Source organism: Myxine glutinosa, chromosome 1 (genome assembly GCF_964187855.1).
Source record: "Myxine glutinosa chromosome 1, kmMyxGlut1.1, whole genome shotgun sequence".
NCBI classification, from domain to species: Eukaryota; Metazoa; Chordata; class Myxini; order Myxiniformes; family Myxinidae; genus Myxine; species Myxine glutinosa.
The window spans coordinates 90103505-90122182 of NC_136261.1; the positions used below are offsets into that span (position 1 = coordinate 90103505).

Below are 18678 nucleotides of genomic sequence, written 5' to 3' on the forward strand. Positions count from 1 at the left end.
CCGGGCCTACTTGCGCTTTTTGCAAGAAACCTGGACACTTGATGTCCAGTTGTTACCTCATGAAAAGGGAAAACCCAGAGCGGAGTCCGACTATTACCACTCCGAATGCGATGGCAAGCGTAAGAAATCGCCCACAGAAGAGTTACCAACCATTTATTTATGAGGGGTTGGTCTCACTCAAGGGAGACTTGACTAACCCAAGACCGGTTAGGGTGTTGAGGGACACAGGAGCCCATCAATCCTTAATGCTTGAAGGCATTTTGCCATTGTCAAAGAGTACCGCAACTGGTGATAGTGTTCGGTTACAAGGGATCGGTGGCTGTGTTAGGGCCCCACTTCATGTCATCCATTTGGAATCCGATTTGGTGTCAGGACCGGTCACCGTCGGTTTACAAGCCACGCTTCCTGTAGAGGGAGTATCTGTGATTATCGGGAATGATTTGGCCGGGGGGCAAATTTATGGTAACCCAAGGGTTGGTAAAGAGCACAGCAGGGAAAATTACACCACACCAGCTCGGGATGGCGACAAAGTTCCAAGTTATTTGTAGGGGGACTGAACTTCAACACAGAGGAAGAAGTTCTGACCTCTGTCTTCAACAGATATGGGCCGCTGGTGGAAGTGCGGGTGGTAAAAGACAGGGAAACGCAACGGTCAAGAGGGTTCGGCTTTGTCACGTTTGCAAGCACAGGAGACGCCAGGGAGGCAGAGAAGAATTGGAATGGTAAGGATTTGGAAGGTCGGACCATAACAGTAGGGAAGGCATTTTGTAGGCGTCAAGAGGTCTACAGAAGAGGACCACTTGGCGGTAGTTTTGGTGTTGGCAGTAGCCGATATTACTATGGAGGCTCCCAGAGTTACGGCACCTCCCGAAAGAATGAATGTCAGAGCACTGGCCGGGAAGGAGACCGCCAGTCAGGTAACGGCTGGGACAAGGGGTCCCACTGTAACTGTTAGGAGTCTGGAGAAGTTGAAGCACTATATACGGTGGAGCCGCCGAGCCGGGGCTCCTACACGGACTAACCGTGAACTTTCCTGCACGGACTAACCGTGAACTCCACGTTCTTAAAGGCGTCCATGTAATGAACTTTCCTCCCCGGACTAACCGTGAACTCCACATTCCTTAAGGCGTCCATGTAGGGAATACTCAGCTGGGCCTCCCGAAAAAGTGCTATCGAGAGGTTTAACTTTGGGGCTTTGGTCACCACCTCTTAACCGTCATTCAAGAGAAACCAGAAGTGGTTGACGCTTGGTCCAGAGGGAATTAATCTAGGGGATTGGGTGAAATATTGTTGCTTTATTTTTAAGTGATGACTGTGCCCGGGGGGAACTGATGATTTGGGGGGGGTGAGTTATCTGGTTTGTTTATCCAAGTTGGCCGGCAAAGAAAGTTTTCGCTGGGTTCAAACTTTCTTTCTTGAAGGGGGGGAGTGTTACATATTTATGTGAATGTATGTGAATTACTATTCAGGGCTTTGCTTATCAATGTGTAGTCGATTAAAGGTTGTTGTGATTAAAGGGTCAGGAGCCCTTCTGAGAAAAAGGAGACCGGAAACGGAAGAAAAAAAGACACGTGGTCCTGGAGACGCGACGATTCTTCTTCTTCCTCGCCGAGCTCGGATGCGAGCGGTATCGATTGAGCAACGTAAGAGAATCGGCGTTTAAAAGCCCGTCTGGCGAGAGGAGTTACCGGGACGTGTCACTACCCTTTGACACGTCCAGTCACTGTGGGTTCGTGCACGGAACCAAGCAGCTGGCACAGTTCGCCTCCCCGTCTACAAGGCCGCGTACGGGTCGCACCTTGGGCCGCGCGCGCTGGGCAAGCCGCGTGTTGCTTTGCCTGCTTTGCTTTACCCGCTTGGCTTGGCCAGGAGGTGCGCGCTGCAGCCGTTGTTCCCGGTACGGGACGTGCCCGGTGAAAGCACGTCAGGAAGGGTCCGTTCAACCGCCCACGTGCGGAGATCGGACTACAGGCGTACGGAGACATTGACCATGGAGGGAGTCGGGAGTGGGGCTCACGTGAGGAATGTATAAGATGGCCATCTTAGAGTTATTATAGATGAGTTTACATCTTTGTACTATTGATTGCTGATTGTGAATGGTTGTTGATTGCTCGGGGAATATATCATTGATTATTCCGGATCCTTGGTGTGGGGTTTCTTATTGATTGGAATTCATATTGATTGCGTTACGAAAGCGCAGAAATAATAGATCTTTCTGGCGGAGTTCCTCTCACGGTCCGGGGGTCACCGAGACCAGGTAGTCACCGGGAGGACCACGTAACACTATTCGTTTATCTTGTCTTGTGTCTGCACGGTTTGTGAAAATGTTGAGGAAACGACAAGAGTTGAGTTTGGAAGACAAACTGCTGATTAGTTGTGCATGCGAACATCCTGGTGTAAAACTGGTGCAATCAAAAGCAGACAAATGTAAAATAACTTATTTGAGCAAAACTAGCTGACTTTCAGCACTTTAGTTTGCATTCATAAGATGTACCTCAACATATCGATTCATGATGCTAAATCGTGAAACATAAAGCTCGTTTTATGAATTACACATATTTAGCGACTGTTTCTCGTATTGCCGCTACTATCTTTAAAAGCAAGAGCTAGTTAATAACAATAGATAACAACAGAGGGGTTGATGTCAAGTGGCGTCGACTGATTTGGCAGAAATTCTTTATGGTGTGGGTCACAGAAAACAAGAAAACAAGTAGGGCAGCTTCCATTAGTGTACCCCCACTACAAAAGCACTTACCGTTATATCGTATATCTTTAAGAATCGGTAAGCAAACAAAAATTGAATAAGTAAATCGGCTCATAAATTACAGAGAATGGCAGGTTAGGGTTTGGGGATTAGAGCTTCCTGTATTCCAACGATGACAAGTAAGTTCACTTTCAACCGAGATTTCTTTACACTCTTGAGTTGGCTTAGCGGTTAGGGTGCCGGCTTGGGATCCTAGGATCCTGGGTTCGAATCCCGGTCTTGCGCTGAATTAACACCAGGGGGGTTGACTCAGCCTGTCATCCTTCCAAGGTCTGCAAATTGAGTACCAGTTCACTGGTAATTCCCTGTGTGTCGCAAGAGGCGACTAACAGGGTTGGCGGCAGGAAGGGCATCAAACATTGCTTCAAAAAGGGGACCAAGGTGCCCAAAAAAGGCCAACCCCTGCTCTGCAGGGGAAAATGGCCTCTAAAGGTGGTACTTGAGATGCTCAAACTTTGGGAGAAAAAAAAAGAAGTAAATATTGATCCACCAAAATGTGCCAAAGTTTCAGACCACGCAATTTTCCACGCAAAATGTGCCACGCAATTTCAGACCACCAAAATGTGCCAAAGTTTCAGACCATGCAATTTACACGGGCAGAGAAGAGGAGGGGAGCAAGGAGTAAGAAGGATGATGCTTTTTCAACAATAGATGTACATTGTTCTCTCTAGATAATCCAAAGGAGATTTGTACTGAAATTCAAGTAGGTCAAATCTAAAACACTCAAACATGCCTATGAGAAAAAGAAAAAAAAATTCCGATGAAGTTTTTTTGGATGTCGATTGTTGAGTGCAGTCTTACATGGAAATTCATAAAGCTTCCAAAGCAACAGAAAGACCAAAAATATTACAGTTAATAAAACATTCACAGATTCATTTCCACATTCCCTTCATAAACTCTGCTCGCTCCTTCAATCTCTTCTCTTTTTTCCATTCCCATCACAAACTTGTCAACTACGAGTATTACCTGACATCCTGAGGCTCACACTTTATTGCAATACCAACACTTTCAAGATTATTCAGTATATTCTTTGCCTTTTTAAAGCTCAAATTATCAGGTTGCTAAAGTGACACATTCCCAGGACCCATCGACAAAAGTAACTAAATTGCAACTATGGTAAAAAGTTTTACCGCAGGATCCTCTTCCGAATATTTCATTCACAATAGCTTTAACAGGGAATATACACTATATCCGACACGTTTCAAATAAGTTATCATTTTTCAGAATGACAAATGCAATAATGCTGACATGGAGGTTTAACTGCCATCTACATATTACATATAAAAGATGGGAGGGAATTGAGAAAAGTTGGTTGAAGGAAGACGTGAAGAAAGAAGACAAAGTGATTAAGAGGAAAGGAGAATTTTTGGAGTGTAATTGAGGAAATCAGTTTGGGGAAACAGTTGGTGGGGGAACAAGCAAATAATATTTCATGTAAAAACAAAAAACAAGAATAGCACGCAAAAGGTGCAAAGGCCGAAAAGCAAGAAAAAAAAGTAAAAAAGTAAAAAATAAATTCCAAAAAGAAATAACGAAAGAAACACTCATTCAAACCTTTAAGACTTAATCATAAAGCTTAAATTTTTCTCTTCTCAATGTAATCAAACACAACAAAATACAGAGTGAAATCTTCACAGCATTTTTAAAACAACAGCAAATAAAATAATCATAAATATAATTGTTAAAATTATATCGTATCAACAGGCATTTCTACAGTGAAGTTTCCACCAATGAACATCGCAAAATCACTGTACAAAGCCAAAAAGATGCATCGACAACTGAAAGACAGGAAACAACAACTGTCAGGTCGGTCACTCTGAGGAGTGAGGGTCGTAACCTCATCACATCTCAGAGAAAAACAGCTGACCCTGAAATAAGGGGACACAGCTGGTGCATGGAGGTTGCAAGTAAATGGAATGATAGTGAACAAGTGGCATGAAAATAAAGCAGAAAGACGGTGGAAAGTCAAATTGGAGTTAGTCGTCTCCTCCAAAAGATGGTTCCCAACTTTCATTTGGGCTTTCAGCTGACTTTTGAAGGCCAACAATTAGGCGAGCAAGGTGAGGATGGATTTGAGCCTGCAAAGGCCCATACTCAACTTGCTCGCCGTCAACCGTAATGATACCTCCCGGCTGGAGTGGTTCCAGTCGAAAGGCGCGAGCCGTTATGTGCGCAACATGTGGGGAGTCAACGGTTAAATGCCGTCCTCGGGCCAATGACATAAAGAAGCGAAGAAGAGCCCTTCGAGAAATTCCCGCTCGTACAATCCACAAATGGATGATGCCATCATCAGGAAGAGCAAGGGGTGAGAATAACAGGTCTGCAGCCAGATGCGACTGGTACAGTGCAAGAACAAGGACATAGTCATTTTCCTCCTGTCGCCAATGCTGTGGAATTGGCTCATCCAGTAATGGTAGTAGGTCATCTGGTGGACCATAGACTGATCCAGGACCATCACCATTTCCCCCAAGTTCTCCTCCATTTGACATCATGAATGTTCTATTAATGACTTGATCAGTGGACTGCACAGTTTCACCAAGCTGCCACATTCCAGAAAATGGAGGGGTCTCACTATCTGGACTCTGACACGATGAAGAATATCCTTCCTGTGGTGGGCTTCCATCCCAATCATCTGTTGATTCCCATTTACCCGCAAGACCCATCTCCTCCACAAGTGCACCATCTGACATGTTTCTATGCATGGCAGCTCTCCGACCAGCAAGCCTTGGCCCATCATTTTGTCCACCAAGAGTTGCACTACGAATGAAGTTGCGGCCCGCTGCCACTCGATCTCCGGGGATGGAGGTAGGTAGGTAAGAGAGTCGGCCTCTGTAAGTACGCAATGAGGCGATGCGTGCCAAAGTGCCCAAAGTGAAGCGTGCACCGCCCAGGAGACGAAATCTCTCGCTCTCGATGTCCACGTCAGACACAAACCCCCAAGCAATACAAAGAAAAGAAAAGAGGCGACGGCCAAGTGATGTCGTAACAGAGACCAGGTCCAGGGGACGGCATGCTCCCTTGCATAGCAGAAATGCCAAGTGGGTCAGGAGGTTATCACCCATGACTCTTTTGTGCCTGAAAAATACATCAGCATACAGTTAATTTTTTTAAAAGAAGAAAAAACAACAACAACAGTATATCACAGATTTAGGAACAAATACCTGCCAAAACTTTACAAGAGAAAACTAGAAACCTGGTACTGTTTACCCACATATCAAATACTTAATTTCAAACCAGATAAGTGGGTGATTTTTTAAAATTTGACTAGAACTGCCACTTTATAACTGCTGGCAATGATGACCGGTTTCCTCCGCCTCCCCGCTTTCATACAACTCCGCTTGGATACAACCCCGCTTTCATTGGACACGCTTCAATACAACCCTGCTTTGATACAACCCCACTTTCATCATAATTAAAGGTACACTGAAAAGTCACATGCCTTGAAAAGATAAAATGTAGTTTCTTCTTCTTCACACAATAACAACTGCTACATTCTAGACCGTACAACCAATCATGTTGAAATTGTCAAATTATGACGTCATAATGGAGGAAACTATGACATTATCATTGACATGGGTTATTCTCCATGGAGAGTTCATTACAATGAGACATGTCAATTTTTTTCTGTGCAGCACTGACATATATAGATGCAAATTTTTTCGTTTTTTCCCCCAATATGGCGCCTGTACTGCGTGACCTATGATGTCATAATTACCATTAAAAGACTGTAGAAGCCGAGTCGCTCATATGCTGAAAATTTCCTGTCAATCGGTGCAATGACTGCAGAGAAAATTATTTTTAAAGAAAACTAGACGACCCATGACCCGTTGGGTCAATGTTATTTAATATATAATTAAGGGGTTACCATGGTTACAGTGGGGGTCAAAGGTCAACCTATGGTGAAGATATATAATTTTCTCACACTTTCTAATAGAGAGGCAAAATGCCATATAAAACTAAATTTACTGGTTCTAATTGCTTTTATTTATCAATCCTCACATAGAAGAGCAGTTTTTAGTAATGAGCAGTGAGGAGAAGACCCCTCAGCCAATGATGCCACCCCGCAGCCAATGATGTGACCCCTCAGCCAATGATGTGACCCCTCAGCCAATTATGTGACCCCTCAGCCAATGATGATGATGATGCTACCCCTAGACGACCCATGACCCGTTGGGTCAATGTCAGTTTGAATAGATATGAGAATAGAACTAAAGCGAACGCTGGACATCATCAGGGAGATTATTTGGGCCAGCAAGCCATAAGGCTCACCTCTCCAGCGTTCTAAATCACTTACCTGTGACACGTGATTTCAGCCCTTATCTCCGATCACGTTGACGGAAATCACCACAGCATATCGTCAAGATCCCTCCAAAAGGCTCGTCTTTGTCACATACATCACGCAACGTGCGATCCACAGCCTCAAAACTCTCTCTCCTGATCATAGGACACTCATCCCACACGATGGGTTTTGTACTTCGAAAGAGGTCTGCGATAGTGGAATTTTTATCGATGTTGCATACGCCATCTTCCCTCTGTGTCAGAGGGATTTGGAACCTTGAGTGCGCTGTTCTTCCACTAGGCATGAGGGTAGCAGCTATGCCAGATGAGGCCACCGCAGGGGGCAACTTCTCCACTCGCTCTCACTTTGGAGAGAATCAGGTTAATAAGAAACGTCTTCCCTGTGCCTCCAGGCGCGTCAATGAAAATCATTGATGACTGATTCGTGCGGATGTTGCTATTCGCGTCCATAGACGTGAGGTGTGATTCGTTGTCCGCGTCCGTAGCACCGTCGGAGGGTTGATACGACATTCTTCCTGCAAATATTGTGTTTGTGCGTTGGTTTTGCCGATCATCAAATGACAAATAAATTACATTGTGAAAATTAAAGATTTCAAATAAACCTATTTAAAGTGTATGCGCATATAAATAATTTTAAAAATCGAAGAAATATGTCTCGGTAATTTCCTGAAACATATTTTACTTCCGGGTAATAATGTTGAATGAAATGACGAAGATATATACTGTATGCCTGTTATTTTAGGCGGTGTATTTTCGTATATCAACATGGCGCGATTTTTAAAATATATCTCTGCAATTTCCCGTGTGTGCGTGAATGTTCTCAATTATTTCTTTTACCGAGTCTAAAACCATCGATAAAAATGAAATCAGATGGCGACTTAGATTGAAGATAAAGGCGTGAAACAGACTCAATGGCCTTGAAGATACAAGCCTTTCAGAATTCATTTCGTTCTATAAACGGAAACTTTCATCGGATTTTCTTCCCGTTTTTTTTCAACCGAGTCTAAAACTATGTTAGCGACTGTGAAAAACGAAATGATATATCGAATTTGATTTGAAATAAAACTGAGAGAGAGAGCAAGACACCACGGGCCTACAAAACAGGCCTCAAAGCTATGCGAGTTAATAAAATGGTGGATATTACTACTCTCTCAAAGGGGTAAGCCTCGCCCCCGGACCGATCGAATGTTACATACAAACACGCAAGATTTCAATTTTATAATTATATAGACGACCCATGACCCGTTGGGTCAATGTTATTATATATAATTAAGGGGTTACCATGGTTACAGTGGGGGTCAAAGGTCAACCTATGGCGAAGATATATAATTTTCTCACACTTTCTAATAGAGAGGCAAAATGCCATATAAAACTAAATTTACTGGTTCTAATTGCTTTTATTTATCAATCCTCACATAGAAGAGCAGTTTTTAGTAATGAGCAGTGAGGAGAAGACCCCTCAGCCAATGATGCCACCCCGCAGCCAATGATGTGACCCCTCAGCCAATGATGCTACCCCTCAGCCAATGATGTGACCCCTCAGCCAATGATGCTACACCTCACCCAATGATGCCGCACCTCAGCCAATGATGCCGCCCCTCAGCCAATGATGCCGCCCCTCAGCCAATGATGCCGCCCCTCAGCCAATGATGCCGCCCCTCAGCCAATGATGCCGCCCCTCAGCCAATGATGCCGCCCCTCAGCCAATGATGCCGCCCCTCAGCCAATGATGCCGCCCCTCAGCCAATGATGCCGCCCCTCAGCCAATGATGCCGCCCCTCAGCCAATGATGCCGCCCCTCAGCCAATGATGCCGCCCCTCAGCCAATGATGCCGCCCCTCAGCCAATGATGCCGCCCCTCAGCCAATGGTGCCGCCCCTCAGCCAATGATGCCGCCCCTCAGCCAATGATGCCGCCCCTCAGCCAATGATGCCGCCCCTCAGCCAATGATGTCGCCCCTCAGCCAATGATGCCGCCCCTCAGCCAATGATGTCACCCCTCACCCAATGATGCTACACCTCAGCCAATGATGCTACCCCTCAGCCAATGATGCTACCCCTCAGCCAATGATGCTACCCCTCAGCCAATGATGCTACCCCTCAGCCAATGATGCTACCCCTCAGCCAATGATGCTACCCCTCAGCCAATGATGCTACCCCTCAGCCAATGATGCTACCCCTCAGCCAATGATGCTACCCCTCAGCCAATGATGCTACCCCTCAGCCAATGATGCTACCCCTCAGCCAATGATGCCACCCCTCAGCCAATGATGCCACCCCTCAGCCAATGATGCTACCCCTCAGCCAATGATGCTCCACCTCAGCCAATGATGCTACACCTCAGCCAATGATGCTACCCCTCAGCCAATGATGCTACCCCTCAGCCAATGATGCTACCCCTCAGCCAATGATGCTCCTCTCAGCCAATGATGCTACCCCTCAGCCAATGATGCTACCCCTCAGCCAATGATGCTACCCCTCAGCCAATGATGCTACCCCTCAGCCAATGATGCTACCCCTCAGCCAATGATGCTACCCCTCAGCCAATGATGCTACCCCTCAGCCAATGATGCTACCCCTCAGCCAATGATGCTACGCCTCAGCCAATGATGCTACCCCTCAGCCAATGATGATGATGATGATGCTACCCCTAGACGACCCATGACCCGTTGGGTCAATGTCAGTTTGAATAGATATGAGAATAGAACTAAAGCGAACGCTGGACATCATCAGGGAGATTATTTGGGCCAGCAAGCCATAAGGCTCACCTCTCCAGCGTTCTAAATCACTTACCTGTGACACGTGATTTCGGCCCTTATCTCCGATCACGTTGACGGAAATCACCACAGCATATCGTCAAGATCCCTCCAAAAGGCTCGTCTTTGTCACATACATCACGCAACGTGCGATCCACAGCCTCGAAACTCTCTCTCCTGATCATAGGACACTCATCCCACACGATGAGTTTTGTACTTCGAAAGAGGTCTGCGATAGTAGAATTTTTATCGATGTTGCATACGCCATCTTCCCTCGGTGTCAGAGGGATTTGGAACCTTGAGTGCGCTGTTCTTCCACCAGGCATGAGGGTAGCAGCTATGCCAGATGAGGCCACCGCAGGGGGCAACTTCTCCACTCACTCTCACTTTAGAGAGAATCAGGTTAATAAGAAACGTCTTCCCTGTTCCTCCAGGCGTGTCAATGAAAATCATTGATGACTGATTCGTGCGGATGTTGCTATTCGCGTCCATAGACGTGAGGTGTGATTCGTTGTCCGCGTCCGTAGCGCCGTCGGAGGGTTGATACGACATTCTTCCTGCAAATAGTATTGTGTTTGTGCTATCGTTTTGCCGATCATCAAATGACAAATAAATTACATTGTGAAAATTAAAGATTTCAAATAAACCTATTTAAAGTGTATGCGCATATAAATAATAAAAAAAATCGAAGAAATATCTCTCGGTAATTTCCTGAAACATATTTTACTTCCGGGTAATAATGTTGAATGAAATAACGAAGATATATACTGTATGCCTGTTATTTTAGGCGGTGTATTTTCGTATATCAACGTGGCGCGATTTTTAAAATATATCTCTGCAATTTCCCGTGTGTGCGTGAATGTTCTCAATTATTTCTTTTACCGAGTCTAAAACCATCGATAAAAATGAAATCAGATGGCGACTTAGATAGAAGATAAAGGCGTGAAACAGACTCAATGGCCTTGAAGATACAAGCCTTTCAGAATTCATTTTGTTCTATAAACGGAAACTTTCATCGAATTTTCTTCCCGTTTTTTTTCAACCGAGTCTAAAACTATGTTAGCGACTGTGAAAAATGAAATGATATATCGAATTTGATTTGAAATAAAACTGAGAGAGAGAGCAAGACACCACGGGCCTACAAAACAGGCATCAAAGCTATGCGAGTTAATAAAATGGTGGATATTACTACTCTCTCAAAGGGGTAAGCCACGCCCCCGGACCGATCGAATGTTACATACAAACACGCAAGATTTCAATTTTATAATTATATAGATAAACCTGAAAAATGGCAGTGCCAGAATTATTGACATGGCCTGAGAAGCTCATGCAGAGTTTCTTCTTATTCACACAATAACAACTTCTAGCTTCCAGACTGTACAACAAATCATCTTGAAATTTTGCACACTTCCTCCCCTTCATGACAACTACTTTACAAGAAAGTTTCATGTCGATCCATGAAGCGGTGCAAAATATATAATTTTTTAAAGATTGTTGTTCAACTATTTATCATTGCCAATCCATGTGAGCTATCGCAAATTCCAAAAGCGCATTTTAGCACGCCGACATGGGGAACATGATTGTGAAGTTTCCATTTAATATGATCAAAAATGAGGGAGGAGCTAGGTTTTAAAGGTTTATGCTTCAAAACATCATAGCTCCTAAACCATGTGACTTATGATGTCATGCTCGCTGAACTTTTTATTCGTCATGGGTATGCAATTGTGCATGCCAAGTTTGGCCTCGATGTGTTCAGTCGTTTCAGAGAAAAGGGGGTTTTAGTGGTTTTTCACTTAAAACAATACGGCGGCCGAACCACATGACCTGATATCATAAAAAAAAATTCTGCATCAATTTATACCGTATCATCATCAAATTTATACCGTGAGATGATGCTCAAGAAATTTAATCCTGATCGGATGAATTTTTTTTACTTGTCGAATTATGACATCATAATGGAGGCACCTACGACATCATCATTCACAAGGTTTATTCTCCATGGAGTACTTTATAATGAGATATGTCTCGTTTTTTTTCTGTGCAGCACTTTTGGAGATATAGAGGTGCAAAGTTTTTCGGTTTTTCCAAGATGGCACCCATACCACGTGACCTATGACGACATAATTAGCAGTAAAACATTATACAGGTCGAGCCAATCATTTGTTGAAAATTTCGTGCCAATTGTACCAAAGGTTGCAGAGAACGTTCATTTTAAAGTTTTCGGACCTTGAAACAGTGGGGCGGAAGAATAAGAAAAACTCAAGGAACAGTAATAGGTAATCGTCTACATTACATGTAGAGGAAAAGGAATTAAATAATATCCAAATACAACATTTCTAGCTCCTCCAAACATTCACTCTGTATACAAAACATAATGAAAACATCTATATGTAATGCGTTTTTTAAAAATGCACCATTCATACAAAACAATACAAAACAAATACCCAAAATGGCTTCTGTTGCTATCGTCAGAGAATCAACAGAATCATAAAAAAATATATAAAAAAATAGGTAGGGTAGAATCCCATTATTCATCTTTAACACATCTTGGTGGACTCAAAATTATTTCATTACATCGATTATAATTTTTCCATTACAAGCATATCACGGCTTCGTGTGCAATTTTCACTTTTCTAAAAATGTGGAGAAAACACAAAAAGGAATGAGATTCGCTGCACAGTGCACATGAAAAACGCGACACACTCCGTGGCTCGAACCATGTGGAAGGCGGTGGATAAATGGCCGTGTTACAAGCCTAAGGAAACAATCTGGCAATAAAAAGGAAAGCAGACATGCACTCATTGGCAGCAGTCTGGCCTATCCGTTAATCTCGGAGGTATAAACAGCAGCTCCTAATTAAAATATTTTAGCTTGCACCAACACGTGCTGGATCCACAAAAGCAATTAAGGGAAACTCATGACACCAAAAACCTTCTTACGGGAAGATTGGAATTGTAAAGGTTGCGAGTTATGTAAGCATCGCTAATGTTAAAAGCAGAACTTAAATGTGAGAAGTACTTTTGCCCTCAAAACTATTCAAATGAAAAAACTGAAGCTACAAGTTCCACTAAGTTGTGCATTAGAAAATATCGAGCAAAAGGTGTCGAGCGATGGTTGTTCTTGGATGTTTAGAAAGAATGTCATATGTTTTATACCTCTCCCACCTCCCCCCAAGCCCTCCCCCTCCCACATTTCTCCCGATGTCCCTGCTCTCAAATGTTGTGTTTGTGTCCTTCCCCCTCTCTCCCCATCTTGTCTACCGCTCCCCTTATTTTTTGTGTTTTATGTGTCGGTTTGACTTTTTGTGTGATTAATGTTGGCTCTTTCACGAGCCTCGATCTTGTATACAAAAAAAAGAAAAGAAAAAAAGAAAAAAAATGGCAATTCCCTACACCTTTATGAGGAGCCATCTACATATTACATTTTTCCCGACAAAACCCCATGACACATGTGTGCAATGCACAAACACGATTCTTCCTTTCCATCCTAAAACTCCCATCTGCACAAACATATTCTGAACTGTTCTGCAGCAAGAAATATTCCACTCATTAATGTAGACCTTGGCATCCCTGTCCATAAAATCAAAACTGACTTGCAATCTTCAGTGAAGAGAACTTCCATCCAATCATTTCTGATCTACTTGCCAAGATCCTCAACTCATCTTAGGCATTCCTGTACTGTATTCTGGATATGACAACACAATGAACTAATTTGTGAAGTCTTTGTACAAATTACAATCTCTTCATTTTAGGCTAATTTCTCAATCCAGAAACATTTTCAAAAGGTCACGTGACTATTTGTAAATGGCAATCTTCCTTAGAGTTTATGACAATTCTGAGCCCCATCACCGTATTGACTCGCAACATTGCCAATGGTTTGGTATCACCTCTGCATGTAGGAAACCATATATAGGGACATATTTTTAAAATGAGCACAAAGAGCAACACGTACCATGTTTTGATCAGACTTGGTGGTGTAATGGTTGGTGTGTCTGCACCGAGTCTGGGAGGTCGGTGGCTCAGACTCAGGCCAAGTCATAACAAATATATATTTTAAAATGGTATATGCTGATTCCTTGCTTGATGTCCAGCATTTAAAAGGATAAGAGCACTGACAATCACCATAGGTTGGCATATATGCGGATAAGGACATTCCTCCTTCGGAAATGCCCGGCTGAATGCAGTGAGAAATGCAGCACCATTGCTGTTGTGGCGTCCCTGGCACCCAGAGTTGCCTGGGAAGTGATGGCACTTCCTCCAAGGTCATTGGTTGTATTTGTCTCATCTAACAGTCCTGTGCTGTGACTCGTTTATTTGTGTGTGTGTGTGTGTGTGTGTGTGTGTGTGTGTGTGTGTGTGTGTGTGTGTGTGTGTGTGTGTGTGTGTGTGTGTGCGCGCGCACCAGTGGAACGTACTCGTCGCTTCGCCGACGGACTAATTAGTCGTCCGCTTTGCCAAAATTAATTTACCTGTGCGAAGAGTGCTTTAACCTCAGCGTTGTGCAGGTAAAGAAGGAAATTATAATACCCTCTTCCACGGCCACCACCACCACCACTCGGTGGCACGACACGTAGGTAAACATTTACATAGAGAATTTATGCCCCCACCATTCCCCCCCCCACCCCATTCCCCGAACCCACATCCCCAAGTGAGGCCGAGGCCACATAGCCAATGCTATCCGCCACACAAAGTTGGATTTGTACCCTGAGTTTGGGGTTATGGAACTTAAAAGATGCATTGAACACATACAAAGAGAGAGAGACAGATTTTTGCCTTTATCGGTATAGATTATAAAACAGGAGTGTCTATCCGTCTGTCCATTCATCCATCCCGGAACTACTCCCTCAGTTTTGGGGATAGCCCCACTAAACCTTATGTGGAACGTTTTGGGGTCCCAGCAGGTGTCCGAAGGTAAGTAGGAGTTTTCATAAATTTCTCAATACAAATATGATTTTGACTTTCCATTTGTACAAAGTGTTCCGTATCCGCACTTTCTCGCTGGCAGATTCATCTGTATTGGTTATCACATCAGAGTGGTTAATATTCGTTTACCTCACGAGTGTTTTAACATTGTATTTGGTTATATTAATGCTATAGTATTAATTTGCGATTGGAATTATGCTGTTTGGAATGAAAATACAGAGAGACCGAGTTGAAAGCAGAATGAGGAAACGACGTGAGGGTTTCCAGCCGTGACATTCGCGGATTCGGCATTTGTAGTTTCCCCATTGACCGCGTGTAGAAACATTCAGCTTCAGTAAGTTTTTTGCCCAAGTCCTTCACGAACCGGCTGTCAATGCCTGGCATTCGACTAGTACAGGAATGTGGAATTTATTTCTTCAGGCTGCGTCGTTTCTACATTGCCTGTTTGCTTGTAGCCTCGCACCGGCACCTCACCAGTATATAAATATAAAGACTAAGTTGCCCCTTCATATATCCTTATTATAAACCAATGGCCAATTTGTCTAAGCCATTACATTTAATGCTAAAATAATCTTTCTTTAATGAGGCATTTTCGCTCGCACCACATTCTGTCAGCAAGCCAATCGACTTTCAAAATGTAATGTGCATGGTCTCAGTATTTATAGCCCATCGTTGTGCAAATTTAAGCAATTATGCTGCATGCAGAAACGTGAAAATAACATAGCATCAATATCAGTAACAGATTTTAACAGTAACAGAATGATTTTAATAAGACTTTAAAGTTTGATCACTATCAAAAGTAGAGTTCAGTACATGTACAAACTCCTCCATGAGCCTGAGAAAATGTAGAAATATTTTGTTCTTGACTTCGAGTCTAACCTCAAATGATTGGGGCATTTAGAAAGGTGTTCTGCAGGCATTTTAAGTCATAAAACCTTTGTACATGTATTGAGATTTGGTTTCTTTCTAGCATCCTTACCATAAATTATAAATTAGCCTGGTGTTGGCTTAGCGGTTAGGGTGCCGGCTTGGGATCCTAGGATCCTGGGTTCGAATCCCGGTCGATCGCTGAATTAACGCCAGGGGGGTTGACTCAGCCTGTCATCCTTCCGAGGTCGGCAAATTGAGTACCAGCTTGCTGGGATGAATGATCATGGTGTGTACCCCGATTTAGAATAGGTACACCGTATCCCTGCGCATCATAAGAGGCGACCAAGGGTTGGCGTCAGGAAGGGCATCCGGCCATAAAAACATTGCCTCACACAGGGAACCATGATTGTCATGGGGCCCGCAAGGCTAACCCCCGCCCCAGCGGGGAAAATGGCCTTAAAAACGATCATTCATTCATTCATTCATTCATCCTTACTATAAATTCACGGACCGGTGTTTGTTTGTCACGTTACTCCTCCCTCAGTTTGGGTACAATTACATCCAGACTTGCTATATAGGATGAGCATGACCCCAATTAGTGTATATGGTTGATTTTATCTTTGTAGGGTGGTATGGGAGGGGGTGAGGGGAGGGAGGGACACAAATTTTTATGTAGATGTGTATCGTGTAGCGCCGCCTCTAGGTGTAGAGAGATCGAGTCTCTCTACACCTAGACAGAGAGACAGGAAGGAATACAGTAGATTATTCCTTCCTGTCCCCACGTTTTCCAGTGCAGTGAGGTGTTTTGAATTATAAGCAGTAGGCATGCATGTTTTTGCTTCATGCACGTAATACAGGTGTTTTTTTTTTTTGGTGAGCGATTGAGGTAACTGTCAGTTGCCTATACACCACCCAAATAAAGGTATGTGTCAGAAGAACGTGTTGCATGCTTAGAACAAGATTGCCTGTATGGTGGGTATTCTGGTAGTTTATATAATTTTTATAATATATTTGAAATAGCAAAAGAGCTATTGTAAAAATAAGCTTGTGAACAACGAGAAAGTCATCCTCGAAAATATATAATACACATCCGATCTGTAATAATAAATGTCAGTGTGTGCATGTGCATCTGGGTGTGTGTGTGTGTGTGTGTGTGTGTGTGTGTGTGTGTGTGTCCTCCATAACTCCAAAACCATGAAACCTAGTGGTCCGAAACTTTGCATGCATACTAAGGCAACTCTAAGGGGGTGAATGAATGAAAACTGGGAGTCTGGTTAAATGTAAACGGCCTTGTTAAATTGCAATAAAACAGGCTTTATCCTTGATCAGCCTATGTTCCGTTCCCCTCACAGTGGCCTTAATCTGCCATTTTGCTTCGGCCGACAAGAATGCTTTGCCTTGGAACATGTCGGAACTGTTTCTGGATGTTAAAGCACTCATCATCAAATGCCTGATCCTAATAAACATGAAATGCCAATCGCTTGCCAAGCCAGCCGTTTCTTATCAACCATTTCGTTGGAGTGCTTAAGCCGCTTGGCGAGCGCTCTACAAGCTGCTTGATAATGGACCACACCATGTTTTCACCATGTTCTTACCTTTCCATCTGTTTTGTCTTTTGGCTTTAATATTTGTAATTACTTTGTGGCTCAACTTTAAGTGCTATTTTTCGATGTTTGTTCATTTGCACCTTTTGTGTGATCTGCTTTAATTTAGGATGTCATTTCATTTTATTAGGAGCTTGGAGCGATATTATTGTTTGTTTGTCATTTTATCATAATTTATAATTTACTAGGTGAGCCTCCCATCACTTTGCTGACGGGTTTCATCAAAAGACATGTTGTACTTCACAAACATAATATTGTATACCTATTGTGAGGATCACCGACGATGTAAAATGAAGTAAAACCCACGAAAAGGGATATTTTATAACACGTTGTTGTTGTTTGTGTGCTCATACTCACTATGACTTTTATTGCTTTGAGAAATATTACTGTATATAATTTTGAGTGCTGCTTCGGTGTCCTTCTAAAGAGTTTCTGCTTCGGTAGAATAAGAGTTTCCCTTTGAACTACTGCATGAAGAAACAATTAAAGCTTCTTCTTTTTCAAAATTGGAAAGAGGGTTTTTAATTAAATTGATTATTATCTTTTGAACAGACCATTTTTATTAACCTACGATAGTAGAAACCCTTTATAATAAAGTGTGACAGATAAACTGGGAGTCTGGAGGGAGGGGGTTGGGAGGAGGAGGGAGGGGAAGGGATGGGGTCAGAGGAAGTAGGGTAAGGGGTGGGAGGAGGCAAGGGGTAGGGTGGAAGGAGGGAGGGGAAGGGGTAGGTTGGGAGGAGGTGGGAGGAGGGAGGGAAAGGGGTGGATGCGAGTCCTGAGGGAGGATGCAGGGGAGGGGATGGATAAGGGAGAGAAAGGAGTAGGAGGAGGGACCTGGTGTTGCCCGGCTGGGTGCCTTTGCTAGTATGAGATAAATTTTAAAATATCATTTTAAAGATCACCATTTGGAAACATCTCAAGTATTGGATGGATTTAAAATGAAGAACAACACTTTATACACAGGAATGTAGTTACTACAACACAAAAACATCTCCGCCATAAACACGCACATTACTTTTTATATATGCATCGGGATGCATATCGGGGCAAAGACATCAATCAGATCACAAAGAGGCAACACAGATGGCAACATTGACTCACCCTGTGTAGTGGTTAATAGCACCAGCCAAGGCGTTTCCTGAGCCAGCAGGAACAATGCCGAGTGGGATTTTTATCGCTTGCTCCCAATCCGACCTGGCCATCAACCCATTGATAACCTAAGCACAGGGTTCAGAAAAGGGCCAGAGAAACGCTTTTGAACAAGGGTTTATTGACACAGACTTGCACTGAAACACTGATGAAAAAAACATCGATACAGGTTTGAGATCTATGAGCATTCTAGAAAATTATTAACAACATAAATTTCCAAGGCATTTCAAATACCCTCCTCTATCACCTTCCCCGCACCCCCCTCCCTCCTCCACACACCCCCAAATTGCTTATAGATCAAAGCTTGTGTAA

The 18678-nt window shown here is 43.4% G+C and overlaps 1 protein-coding gene across 2 annotated transcripts in view; it reads right to left on the reverse strand.

Moving 5' to 3' along the window:
* Positions 1-3525: 3525 nt before the first annotated feature.
* Positions 3526-18678, reverse strand: part of LOC137426009 (sphingosine kinase 2) — an 87158-nt gene continuing 72005 nt past the window's right edge. For both annotated transcript variants that reach the window (XM_078774219.1, XM_068114734.2), the window contains exons 4-5: positions 18319-18434; positions 3526-5839 (exon numbers count right to left, since the gene is read on the reverse strand). In XM_078774219.1, the coding sequence (XP_078630345.1) occupies positions 4741-5839; positions 18319-18434 (1215 nt within the window). In that variant the 3' untranslated portion in view covers positions 3526-4740. The remainder of the gene's footprint in view (positions 5840-18318; positions 18435-18678) is intronic.